This window comes from Pyrus communis, chromosome 16 (assembly GCF_041283825.1).
Source record: "Pyrus communis isolate YQ-2024b chromosome 16, ASM4128382v1, whole genome shotgun sequence".
Lineage (NCBI taxonomy): Eukaryota > Viridiplantae > Streptophyta > Magnoliopsida > Rosales > Rosaceae > Pyrus > Pyrus communis.
The window spans coordinates 2262739-2276610 of NC_142580.1; the positions used below are offsets into that span (position 1 = coordinate 2262739).

The following is a 13872-nucleotide window of genomic DNA, read 5'->3' on the forward strand; positions in this document are numbered from 1 at the left end:
TTTAAAAAGTTAAATTCAAGTAGAATATCAAACAGAATCTTACATTTTTATTATTTTTATTTAAAACCGTATCTAATATTATTTTGTAAATAAAAAAAGAAGAAGATCAGTTTACGAATTTGTAAATATTTTAGTTTTTTAATAGCGAATATGTGTGTTTTATATTCATTGTTAAAAATGGTTGATCTTAAAATAATTATCAATTTACAGAATATGTTAATTGGGCGTAAATCTCTGACCAGGACTTGTGTGGTCCATAAGAAAAATACAACGCTTTCCAATATGATCAAGGGCCATATGATGTGACCAAAACCCAAATTGGAACAAGGCCTGGCCCATGATATTCACAGGGTAAAAAGGTTATATGCCGAGGTGATCAATAAACGTGACACAAATGACGTCGGAAATTTGGATTGTACAAGCAACCTATTCATTGATCCCGACATTAAGACTGCCGGAGACAAAGCTCTTTCTTTTCCAGATTATGATGATACTGTCAAGGAAATACCATTCACTTGTATGGAACTTTGGGACCTTCAAACAAGGCCCAACATAACATACATAAAGTTTTGATTCCGACAACTCCAAAATGTTCCGTCCAAAAAAGTTACTGTATCGGAATCGGAACTTTATGGTAACATGTGAAACCTCTAAGTTGGTCTATTGTCACGGTCATGTTTCTATATATTAAACAGACAGATGGCAGACACTAACTACCATGTTTAGGGATTTGTTAAGATTAATCAATATCTTAAGAAAATGTGCACTAATGATGATGGCGGATTTTTCATACTTTTTGTATGTTTAGGGATTTGTCATGTATATATGAATGCTTCTGTTAAACAGCCCAGCTTCATTGAAGTTCTTCTATCTTCCCTGTAGGCAAATACACGGTACTATGTGGTCCATTTATTTCACTTCCTGCCAGCTTAATTCTGCTATGGACCACCATTCTAATTATCAAAAGGCGACGACGCATCGGTACAACATAGTTGCAGCTACATTGACCAGAACATACAAAAATCAATTTAAGGTAGAATTTCGCTTGTATAAAATAAAAAGTGTCAAATGTCAGACAATTATGAGATTTAATAATTTGAAAGTTTAATCAACACAACAGCGTTCCTATGCCCCAAAAATACTAATTGCCACACATGTCACGAAAAAAAAGGAGTAATATCATTCAAAAATCAACAAATATGCAAAAATTTGGACTAAAAATTTGATTAACTTAAAACGATTCCTGCCTCTGCATTCTCATTTCTTCATAGAACCTCTCAATAAACATCTGCGCCCGCAAGTCAATGGAAGCTTCTTCTTCGTGATCTCCCCAATCCAACGGCTCGTATAAAGCCACTGCATTGTCATCTCCGGCAGTCGGCAGAGCTTCCAACGTGAAATCTCCATCTTCTCCTTCAACTCTCAAGCTATTGCCCCAGCATTTGCAGAGAAAGTACATCGAGTACACGTCTCGAAGGCTTCCGTTCTTCATGAGCTGCCTCCTTCTGTGGTAATGAATGAGGGGACTGTTGGAGGGAGAGAACTGGTATTCTCTTACAAACCCAGAGTTGTAATCCTTCAGGAGCTTCATCTTCTTTGAATATTGTAACTTACTAATAAATGAGTTTTCAAATGATAGTTTTCTCACTTTGGCAAGGAAGATAAAGATTTTCAGGAGTTTCGAGAGCTTCTGAAAAACGGGCATTCGCCTTCTCGACATTATTTTGTGGAAACTTCAATAGATAGTGAGGCTTACATGAAACGAGTACACTAATGAAGTCGGAAATGAATCACTCTCTCTTTTAGTTGCAGAAAGTTTGAGTTGGGGTTTGTGGAGGAGGGAGAGAGCATTTAAGGGTGCAAAAAAGTGGAAGGAAGTGAAAGGAATATAATTGGTGGTTGGAAGCCAAGCTTTAAAAAGCGGGTAGATGGTCGGTTGCTTCTTCTTGTTTGTTTTAGGGTTTAATATAAAGGAATAAGCAAACTAGCCGTTGGACTTTGGGACCCCGAGTGGGTTTCCTTCCAAGTTTAATTGGAGCTTTTAAAACCGATCGATCTCACGTTTAAAAGGCTACTTTTTGATGATTTCATATATCTTTTGATGTTTACCATGTGACTAGAGGGCAGATGAGGAGCTTTTCGAATTATGTGATGTCGCGGCTTCGAGTTTTAGAGCAGTTCGAAAAAGGGTTTTTTTATTTTATTTTATACACAAAAGATCTTGTCTTGAGAGAATGTTTACTTTTTTGGATTCGAGAAAGTGAAAGAGAGAGAAGATTTGAGGACGGAATCAGGTTCATTAGTTGATATGATTCATGATTTTTTAAGTATTAGATTAACAATTATAACGTGAAACTACAAGTTAGTAAACACAAAAGAAGTTAGGAATTGAAATTTTTAATACATTATAGTCAATGTAAAAAAGTATTGAAGAATTCTAATATTTATTATCGGTAAGTAATATTTAACAAAAGTCGAGTTTAAAAGTGGAATTTTGTATACGTAGTGAGAATCCCAATTCACAAATTATAAAAAACCTCCATAAAGTTTAAAAATCATTTTTTATCTAATGAAGGAAAAGGTTCCAAGTTATTGCCATGCAATTGATAAAAAAATATAACTATATGGATAATGCTTGTGTTTTTCCGTGGGAGAACATACTTGTCCTCCTGCTTATGACTAATGTATTTTTAACATATGAACATCACAGTAGAAATTGCACATTCTCTTATCAACATCTAAATATCATATATGCACAAAATCATTTAATTTGAAGATCGTTTAGCCATTCATACATGTCAAACCAATCAACGATTTTGATAACAAATAACATATTCATGATGAACCGTCTATTTGTTTAAAACATATGAATGACTAAAAGATCTTCAAATTGAATAATTTTTTGCATTATGAACTTTAGATGATGACAAAGAAAATCGACAATCTAATTATAATATTTGTATGACGAATATATGCTAATCATCATATTTGACGCTCAGATTTTGGAGGCCCTATGCGAAACATAAATGGAAGCCTTCAATTTATGGCCCTATTCAATGGCCCCGCCTATACTCTCCTAAGATTGGCCGTATTAATCATAAGCTGAAAGACAAAGTGGGTTTCATTACGAAGAAATACAAGCATTATCCTTATTATATATCGTCACTTATGAATCCATGTATGATAAATTGATGGTAAAAATTGAACTTCATAAATTCTATAGCACTTCTTGAAAATTGTTATTGTTATACTCATTTTTACAATAATACAAAGTTAGTTTACCTTGTTTTGAATTCAAGCATGCAAATATACATACCGTTTGGAGTTGGCCCAGTTGGGCATGCAGATGTCAAGGGTTTCTTTCTCCTTACACATTCCTTAATTTTCTGTCACTTTCAAATTATTTGCAGTTTAAAAATGCTTTAACGGTTTTGGTGGGGTATATTGGTCCGACCCGACTTGATTTGTAATGAGGAAGGTAGATTGATGTTAGCAATTAAAACAAGGACATACTTCTTCAGAGAAAGTCTTTATTTTCTAGTTTTGTTCATTCTCTTAAACTCATGCGTATATTGTATTTGAAAAACTTATTTGATTTAAAAACCGTTTAATTATTCATATAAATAAATAAAAATTGGCAATTATGAGAATGCTACTTATTACCATAATTGTCGGTTTGTTTGGCATGTATAAATAGTTAAATGATCTCTAAATCAAATGAATATATGTAAAATCATCTTTACATGATGATGAAAAAATGAACAATACCAATTATGAAGTTTGAACATAAATTAATGACCTATTAGAAAGGAAGTGAGGAAAATATTATCCTTAAAATAATGAGATAGAGAATTTTACAACCCACACGAATTGTATTAATTTTTTAATACATACTGTTTGTACCATATTTCATTAATATCGAAATTATCGAGTACCGGTCAACTTTATATCTTTAGGGACCTATTGAAGGATTTGTGTTGAAGCACTTGTGCCGAAGCACAAGAGTTTCCAGGCCAATCACGACACAACACGTGTCAACATCAAAATAAAGTTCTTAGAGTCTCACATTGACTTAGCCGGATACTCTCCTCAACTATAAAACAGATCATTCTCCAATAATTAATCCTTAATGATATTATTTCCTTTAACCCTTTATTAGAACTTATTAATGATGATTATGCTTGAACATTTGTACTGTGTAAACTCTACATGATTAATGAGAACTCATTTACCTTTGTGGACCCAATTTAGGGTGAATTACGTATATCTTGTGTTTGTTACCCTACCTATATCTCTTTACATGTTACCCTCGCTAGGTGACATGAGCAATCTCGTGAAGGTTACAACTTTGACACTTTATATTGTTCCAAATTCAACCTGATTGTGTGCATCAACACATACGATATTATCTACAGGATGGGTGGAGGAGTTAGCTAAACTTCACGCCATAATAATTTAGTTCAAATTTCCCTTTGATGAAAATCGAATCTTCAACGTCTTACTTGCAACTGGCTTGTCATAGTAGCCGTTGGCCTATGCACATCTAAGGTATAATTCTTCTACATGGATATCTTTTTTATTTTTTATTCCTCAAATATTTATTAATTTCATACAATTTTCTCTACGATTTACATCAACATTTCCTTTCATTTTTGAATTCAAGGTTTCTACCCACATTTTCAATTTTAGATGAATATCTAATTAGTAAAAATTAAATAATTTTTTTTGTTCAGAATAATTAGAAAGAAATAAAAAAATTTGACTAGCGTGGTTCAATCCGACAACGTAGAGCAATAAAGTAATTCAAATTAATTTCGTTGAGAATAATTAGAAAGAAGGAACAAAATTTGACCAGAGCGGTCCGGCCGTATCCAACAATATATAGTAATACAGTAAATAATTCACCATAACTAGTTTTTCTTATCCACACGCTGGTTTTTGTTATTTCACTCATTTCTATAACCGCTTAAAATTGTGAGATTTGATAATTATTATCAAGCTTAAAATTGCGAGATTTCATTATTATTGTCAAGGTTCGAACACTACACAATTACATTTACACATGTTTGAATTTTTGTGGTGAAAAATATGTCACGCTTTACAAGAATGAATTTTGCCACCAAAAGGAAAAATATTAAATGAAAATAATTTTCATTTTTGAGAATTAAAAGAAAATAATTTTAAATCAACGGCTGGGAGAAGAGATCAAGGAGGTAAACTTCAAATCGGAGGGTGGATAAGGACAAAACCTCACTCAAAAACGACGCATCACCCGGGAAACCTCAGCGGTGCGGAAAATGCACCAAGGGCGCACATTAGCAGTGGCCCAAAGAGTAAAAGGAAAAAGAAAAAAAAAAATCCATAGTATATATAATCCGAACGTTAAAACGTTCTCTCTCGGAGTCTCTCAATTCGCTCTCGCCGCGCACTCGTAAACTTACGTTTCCCGGCGATTTGCGAGAGAAAAACAAAACAATAACAACAATCCCAATAGAAAAACTCTCCGTTTTTCCCAGAAAATTCCGAGATTTTCCGAGAAAATCAGAGGAGGCGCGAGAAACAGAGAGAGAGAGAGGGAGAGCTGTGATCTGAGAGTGGCTCTCTTTGGTCTGAGTTTCCGATAAATGGTGTATATAGGCGGGTCGGAGGAGGAGGAGAGAGTGGAGGCGAAGTCCATGGCGATGGGTTCCGAGAGGACGAAGCCTCTGCACAATTTCAACTTGCCGTGGGATTTGAAGTGGGGGAACCAGAGGCACCTGCGGTGCCAGAAGGAGAGCTCCGACGCCGGCGGGAGTGGCGGGGAAGGGTCTGGGGTTAATCGGCGATCGTCGGTTCAGAGGATTGAGAGCTCGCCGGTGGTGATGACTCGGCGGAGGGATTTGGAGTTCGAGAAGCGCAAGTTTCGGCCCTCGAGGCCGAGGATCGAGAACGACGACGCGGAGGAAGGGATCGATGCGTTTAGGCAGAAGCTCATGTTTGATCTCAAGACGGCGGCGGATAAGATGAAAGACGCGATTTTGAGGGAGGAGGAGGTGGCAGTGGCGGGGGCGGCTGCTGATACTCACGTGGCGGCGGAAGAAGAGGATGTTGAGATGGCGGAGGTTGGGGAATCGGAACCTCCGGTGGCGCCGGAGCCGCCGGAGGCGAGGCCATGGAATCTGAGGACGAGAAGGGCGGCGTGCAAGTCTCCAATCGGCGGCGGCGGTGGTGCTAAGGGGGTGAGAATCGAGGAGAAGAAGGCGAGTTACTCGCCGTTGAGGAGTGAGGGTAACAATGGCGTGAAGTCGCCAAGGCTGGTCAGAGGGGCTTCGGGTTCGGGTTCGGGTCCGGAGAAGAATAAGGAGGAGGAGAGGCCCAAGTTTTCATTGACGCTCAACAAGAAGGAGATCGAGGAAGATTTCATGAAGATGCTCGGCCACCGCCCTCCCCGTCGGCCAAAGAGGCGGCCAAGAAATGTTCAGAAGCAATTGGAAGTAAGTCAAATTCCCAAATTCATAAATCGTGACCCTCCTTTTAGTTTCTTCCCTCTCCCCTCTCTGTTTGTTTATCAAATTAACTGGCGGCGGTTGTTCTTGCTGCAGGGTTTGTTTCCCGGTACGTGGTTGACGGAGGTCTCGGCGGAGACGTACAAGGTTCCTGAGGTCCCTGAAAATACAAAGGTGATTGCTTTCTTCTGACTTCTCTCTCATAACCTCAAAAGTCTTCGTCTTCAAACGTTTCATTGATTTGAATGTTTGATCAACACTGAGTCACTGAAGAAACTGGGGTCTCTAAATTATGGAATTCTCCCCAATTTGGCTGATTAATGTTCTTGGGGTTTTCAAATTTTCATGAGTTATGAAGATTATGGAATTCAAAGTTCCCGCTTTTCTTTCTTTCGCACATTTTCAAATCACAAATTTGTTTAGTTCTGAACTGTTTGCTCATTCTATTTTGCAGAGGTAGGGATCCGGGCAATGCCGCTTATGTGGAGTGTTTCAAGGCTCTGTTTGTTTCCTGACTGCTGCTGCTGCTGCTTGCAAAGCTGATTAGTGGGTATGCCCACACACACACACACATTGGAGTTTTGATGAAAAGCATCAAATCCCCTGTTACTGCTGAATGTTCAGTTGCTTTGGAACACTAATTTTGTTTGTTAATTATAATTCATCTTCCTTTGTTTTTTCTGAATAAAATGTAAATAAGGGAAATCTGGCCGATGCGGTTATATAGAATAACATTTGTGCTCTGAGCTAGGTTTTTCCTTTTCAATGACTGTCTAATATAATATCAGTTGCATTTGGTATCAGTGTTCCCAATGTTCATCTTTGTTTTCGTTTTCCTTTTGGGTGCATTCTTGGCCTCATACTGCCTGACAATTTTGAATCTTTTACTTGTTCTGTTCATTTACATCATCTTTGAAACAAGAGATTGAAAGACAAGAGTGGCTAGGGAATTAATTGTTTGTATGGAAACGGATTTGTAAATTTCCTTCTTTTCGGCACATTGTAAAGTATTTAATAAACATGTTCTTTGGAATGTAATTGAACTTCTGAGCTAAATGCAAATCCAACGATGACTTGTTTTGGGTCTCGGTTTCATGGAAGTAGTGTAGCTTCAACGTGGTTGGCTGGACCTGAAACACTTGGTTGCTCTTCCTTCTTGCTTGCGTTTTGGTTTCTGGTGTGAGTTTCTTGCTTGGAGCCTTGGCACATAACTGCTCACCACAGACCACAATTCACAAGTCACAAAATTGCCTGCTCTGCGCTGCTCAACTACCCGTATCTTAACATCTTTGTTTCGCTTAATTAGTAGTATTAATCTTCACTGTTCTGCAATCTTTTCATTTCTTTCCTTGCTGACTGCCATCACACTATAAAATTCTGCAACATTATTCGCAATACTTCCTTGGTCATTGTTTATCGGTAATCGGATTTTCGAGATTTTATAAAATTTTTAGCAATATAATGCTCGTCATTTGCATCCAATCCTTCTGGTATGAGATGGATAATCTTTGTTTTCTTGTTTTGTTTATTGCCTATAGGAAGGCATGCTACTGTTTAAAGTCAATCCTTCACAGATTCCATCATACTCTTAAAACAGTTTGGAGTTCTGTACGTTGGTGATCCTTTGATCAACGTCTCGTAATCAATGAATACTAAACGTCGCGTAATCAATGATCTTAGTATTCGTTGTTGCATTATATCAATGACACGAGATTTCACGGTGATATACGGTGCGTGGACAAGTCTCTCTCTTGCTATCTGGTCTCTGCAGGACCTTTTCCCATCCTGGGATTGGCCTACCCCTAGCCTACTTGTTTGTTTGACTTGCACTTTGACTCGTGGGTTTTGTTCCGGGAACTGGATGACCTGTCATTCTTTTGGCGGAAACCAAGGTCTAACTCCAAGGCTGTTCTTTGACTGGGTAACTTGTCCTTGCCGTGATTACGCGTTCGCCTATGGTTGTTGTCTTTGGGGGATCAGGATCCTCGCCGGATCCTTTTGTGGGGATTCCGAAGATCAAGCAATTATATTCGTTCATCGTATATTGTGCGGTCAGTTTTTTTTAGGTACTATTTATATTTAATTTTAAATTTTAAATTTTAAATGATTTATGATCGCACAATATACAATGAACGGAAATAATTACTTGATTCCTAGGATCCCCACAAAAGGGATCCGGCGAGCATCCTGATCCGTCTTTGGGTTCTCAGTTCCAAATTTCCTGTCGTTCAATTGTTGAGGCCCAACCCAGTTGTACCTCCATTTAAGGGGCCTTTTTGCAGCCCATGATGGCAGCGGAATGTTGCAATAGAGCTTGCTCATGCTCCTCAGACCGCCACATTGTTGCCTTGATTATGTATCGTGTACGAAATCAGCCAAATTATCTAATTCCGTAACGGAATAATCCAATTTCAGGAATTTAATTAAGGGGATTTGTTAATCCAATTTCCTTTTCTTACTTTTTCTCGTTCCGAAGTTATTCAATGTCTTATTGCCTCATTACTGATAAGTAAACGAACCCTGTTTTCTGATTTGGACTGTGTCTTTGTTATTGTTTGAGCTTGAACTTCCTCCCTCCTTCTTGTTGCTGCGACTTTTTCTTGTTGCCAGTGTTTGTAGCTGTTTGAGTTAATGAAGTTACTATTTACCAGAAAAACAACAAGCCATTGCCCAAAAATCTTCAGACATTATATAGAGAAACAAATTTTTTGACACAATATTCTAATCTAAACTACTCTAACCTATGTGAAATGAGAATTTGAACTTGAACGAAAGGAGACAGACACACTACACTATCCGATTGACCCAACCCACGTTTGTGAGAGAGAAACTTTTGAGCCAGCTTCATGGGACCAAAGTGTAAATTATCAAATTAAAAGTTTAAGCCCCCTTGGCCTCTATGATTGATTCTTAACATTCCCTTGAAGCACACTGTTTTTGTCCTAATCCCACAATATTAAAAACAAAAAAAATGAAGCATCGTATGCAAATCAATTATTTCTAAACTCTAAATATACAGAAATCCAAAAGAATTGTTTTATCAAATTTCAAAAGAAGAAAAAGAGAGTCAAATTTACTTATTTAGTAATCTGAAAAGGAATCAAAAAGCAGAAAAGAAAGAAGGGGATGTGCGAGTTGTTCGTATGTCTCCTAACCCAGTAACATGATAAGCATCCACATTTACTGGGACAGACATCATTCCTGGATTTTATTGTCCACAGTCTAAGAACCAGGTAATTCGGACGGTTCAAATTGAATACAACGGTCCCATTACCTTATTCTGCTCTCTCACCTCACACAAATGAGCTTTGATCTCTCTTTCACACAAACCAAATACTTGAATTTCCTAATCTTTAGGCTTCAGAGAGGATCCAAATTCCATTAACACTTTTTCCACTCTACTTTTCACCCTTCCAACAATCAAATTTTAAATTCCTCACATTTTTTACTGCTAAAATTTTCTTCATTTTACAGAGTATGCACATGCTAGCTAATAATACAAGATTGCAGACAGCTAATTTCATATGTACTTGGAAGATTTAACTCGTAGTCATTTCTTCTTCTTTCTAAATTTACCACTACAGAAGAGAGAACCAAACCCGAAAAAACTCACAGTAACTTTGGAAATGTATGGCGGTGGGAGGTTCAGGACAGGGTTGTTTCTAACCCCATTGCCGTAAGATCCACTCCTTCTCAACGCAGGCTTTTGATTCATGTTGCTGTAAGGATAATATGTACTCGAGCACATGGACGCAGACGACGATCTTCTACTCGAAACCGACGTCTGTTTCCGCAAATGCTGCTGCTTCTGATGAATTGTTGTTGTTCTTTCCTTTGGAGGCAATGCTTGCTTTTGATTTGGGTTTGGAGCCGACCCTGTTGAGTTGCTTCTCGAAAGAAACTGCAGCGGGCGGATTAGGTTCTTGCCGCGGGCAGCGTCGCAGTTGAGGCTGCTGCTCCGCCGGAACTGCCAGAATGGCTTTGCTGTTGGAGGGTTGTCGGTTTCATCTGCATCGGCGTTGGTGTCTAGAAATTCTTTCAACCTCTTCTTCTTCTCCTCTGTTTTTAGCCTCTCTGTATTTAGAGGTGTTGAGTGTTGAGCAAGGGCTGGAGGTACTGCCCTCTCACGAGCCTGGCGAGGAACGTCAGGCTGGTGGGTGTCTTCGGCAGCGTTGAGATTTCTCTTGATTTGGATAGGGAGGATCTTCCCGTTGGAGAAAAGCTCGTCCGCCGAAGACAACTCCAGCTTGAGATTGTTTACAATGCAGAAGTCGAAATCGGAAGTGGAATCCAAGAGAGAGGAGTCTAACCGTTTCCCTTGGTTCGAGTCATGATTCGTCTTGTCCAGATCATGGGAGAATGAAATTCTTGGACTGAATCCGGGGCTCGAAATCTCCGAGCATACCTCAATGGCCATGGTTGCTCCAAAACAACTAACAAAACGTTAACGAATTCAAACAGAAGTGCCTGAAACAAGGCTTTAAAATCTAGCAGAGAGCCGAGAATGGCACTGAATGTCAGCAGAGTCGGAGTCAAAAAAAGCGAAAATTCGGAAGGAATTTGAATTGTGGGAATGAGAAGTCGGAAGCAGCAGCTTTAGCTTTCCCATTTTGTCTGTGCTTCGAGCATATCTGAGACATTCCAGCAGCACTGGGAGGATATCAGAACAATTTGTGCAGATTGCACAAGTGGTTATATTGCCTTTGCCCCAAAGTTATCAGAACAAAAAGAGAAAGATAAAGAGAAGGAAATCAAACTGGTTGAATTTAAGCACCGAAAGGCTAGATAAGAAGACCCTTATGGGGGTTTCCAATGAAACTTTTACTTTTGGGGGAGAGGAATAACAGAGTGAAAGTGAGGCACTTGGGATTTAAAGTCCCAAAAAGCTATATAATTGTCTGTTCGTTTGTACACATTGTAACTGAAGAAATAGGAATTTGTAGATTTGGGAAAGACGATCGTGTTTATCTTAAAAATTACTAAGTCTATATGGTGCGCAGACCAAATAACGAATGAGCTAATTACGTCATTCTGATGGATACAGGCATGTCAACTTGCAATTGAGCTCAGTCGGCGAGTAAAATTCATGTGTTGGTGGTGTCAATGCGTTGTTGACTTCTGCACTCAAGCAACCATGGTCGAGGAAGGAACACGTCTTGACCTTGGGTTCTAAAACCTGAAGACTAGTTTGCTTAAATCACTTCGAAGTTCAGGATCTTGTGTACCATGTTTGGCTACCTCTACTATATTCATGAGAGTATAAATGCACTAAATTGGTATTAGACTGTAAGGGAACATGCTCAAAAGAGATAAGCGTCTTGATAGTGAATGTTGTTCGACTATCAGAATGTTGAATCCTAAAGTGTACCTGGAAATAACCAATCATAGAACACTTCACTCGGCTAGGAAGCTGAATGTCATGACCTCGTTTAGCGAAAAAATCAAAGACTGCTCGCTAACTGAGACTTGGATAGATAATTAGCGAACTTGAAGCAATGTTATTAATTCAAAATAAAAATATATCTTGGTTGCCTGATTCCATGGCTCCGATGTTGTTAATTCAAACTGAAAATGTCGACCGTTGTCAACATAGTTCGTAAAATGTTGACTAAGTAACTCAATAGCTTTTATTATGACATTTGTATGGTTAAAATGCGTCAATCACAACCAAGCTGATAGGAAGGTGCGCCTATGAATGAATGGACGGAAGTGCACAGATAAAGAAAATAAAATTTTGGCAGGAGCCATCTGGTTAGATTGTCCATTAGGAGCCTGCTATTGGGCTTCATTTCTGAACTCAATCAGTAATAATCCATGTGAATATTTATCTAGTACTATTATTTATATCTGTAGATTATAAAAACCCAAAATTCTGATATCTCTGCATGAAAGGGAACAAAAATTGCATGGGGAAGCAACTGGTTTTTGGGGTGGATCTAGTTGATTAATCTTAATATATATTTTTTATGTTTAGACAGAAGGTACATTCAGATCTAAACGGTTGCCATTTGGATTAGAAATCCAATTCAACAAGTTCCAAATTCAAAACTAAAAGGCGACTTCAAGCCAACAAGGTTTCTTAGTCGGTTAAGAGTCTGAAAAGAACGTTATAGCATGCATCTTTACTCTTATTTTACAAAAAAGATTAATTTTACGATTTAAACCCATGACTTTTCGATCATAAAAAAACAAATTTTCTGTTGTGCCAATACTCGCCCTCTTCCAGATCCATAACTATGAAAAATAATTTAGAGAAGTAAAGCAAAGGTGTGGGATTTGTTGCCTAATTGGTTGGCAGAATATTGATGATTTGATGAGGCAACAATAATGTGTCACGCGAGGTAGGGTCAATTTGGGAGTTAGCCCCATAATGTTGTTTTGTATAGGCATTATTTGTTCTGCTCAAGCTAGGTGCAACCTTATCCAACAGGATTCTCTTCGGATCTTTTTGGTGAGGATCCTGGGGATATGTGAATCGTATCCGTTCATCGTACATCGTGCAGTCAGTTTTTGTCAAGCATTGTTTATGTTTATTTTTTAAATACAAATATTTAAAATGATTTCTGACCGTACAATGTATGATGAATAAACACGATTCACAAATCTCTGGGATCCTCACAAAAAGGATCCGGACTCCAACCTTATTAGGGCAAAGACACAATGAAGTTGCGCCAAATCTAAACCTAAAGCTAGGAGAATGATGGGTGATTGAGGCTCATAAGTCAACTATAAACAAATCCTTAAAGCAAAATTATGTGATCATGTTAGGATGTGAGAGTATTCAACGCAAAAATATGTTGAGAGACTCAAAGTTGTTTTAGTGCGTATGTTAAACTCTATTATTGGATGTGCGACGCTTTTTGCGCTTAACATTTTATAGTTTGAATTTGATATGTAGGAACATATGGGACCGTTGAACCTAATCACATAAATATTATGTTAGAATGTTAGCGTCTAACATGAAATTAGTTGGCAAAGTATGAAGAGGCTTAAAATCTTTTAAGCACTTGTATTAGACTTCAATCCTTCCATCGCTCTCAACATAAAGCCAACAAGAATTATACATGAATTAGCACTAGATTAAAGTGGGATCCATGATGAGCACCCACACAAAAGAGACTTCCATAGTGTTGGTTTATTGGGATAGATCTCACATGGGGTAGAACTAAAGTTACATCTGATCAAAATAAAGATGATCTCATTATTTATCATGCGGTTACGCACTACTGATGCGATCACAATTTGTAATCATAGAATGAATGTGCAAGTACAAACTATGCACAAACACAATTTGACACAACTATTAGTGATTCACTACTAATGTGTTACACACTTATTCGCGTCCAATGGCAATTTGGACACATGCGCTAGTACCACTATTGACCTA

At 38.1% G+C, this 13872-nt stretch overlaps 3 protein-coding genes across 3 annotated transcripts; 1 reads left to right on the forward strand and 2 right to left on the reverse strand.

The window, feature by feature from the left end:
• Window positions 1-1045: 1045 nt before the first annotated feature.
• Window positions 1046-1857, reverse strand: LOC137731270 (uncharacterized). Its single transcript, XM_068470368.2, has one exon. It carries the CDS (start codon window positions 1718-1720, stop codon window positions 1232-1234), a length of 489 nt encoding a protein of 162 aa, XP_068326469.1. The 5' UTR covers window positions 1721-1857; the 3' UTR covers window positions 1046-1231.
• Window positions 1858-5399: 3542 nt separating this feature from the next.
• On the forward strand, window positions 5400-7288 carry LOC137732397 (uncharacterized). The gene is made up of 3 exons (XM_068471704.2): window positions 5400-6473; window positions 6582-6659; window positions 6940-7288. Exons 1-3 carry the CDS (start codon window positions 5625-5627, stop codon window positions 6943-6945), a joined length of 933 nt encoding a protein of 310 aa, XP_068327805.1. The 5' UTR covers window positions 5400-5624; the 3' UTR covers window positions 6946-7288.
• Window positions 7289-9620: 2332 nt separating this feature from the next.
• On the reverse strand, window positions 9621-11341 carry LOC137730642 (uncharacterized). Its single transcript, XM_068469616.2, has one exon. It carries the CDS (start codon window positions 10900-10902, stop codon window positions 10036-10038), a length of 867 nt encoding a protein of 288 aa, XP_068325717.1. The 5' UTR covers window positions 10903-11341; the 3' UTR covers window positions 9621-10035.
• Window positions 11342-13872: the final 2531 nt, after the last annotated feature.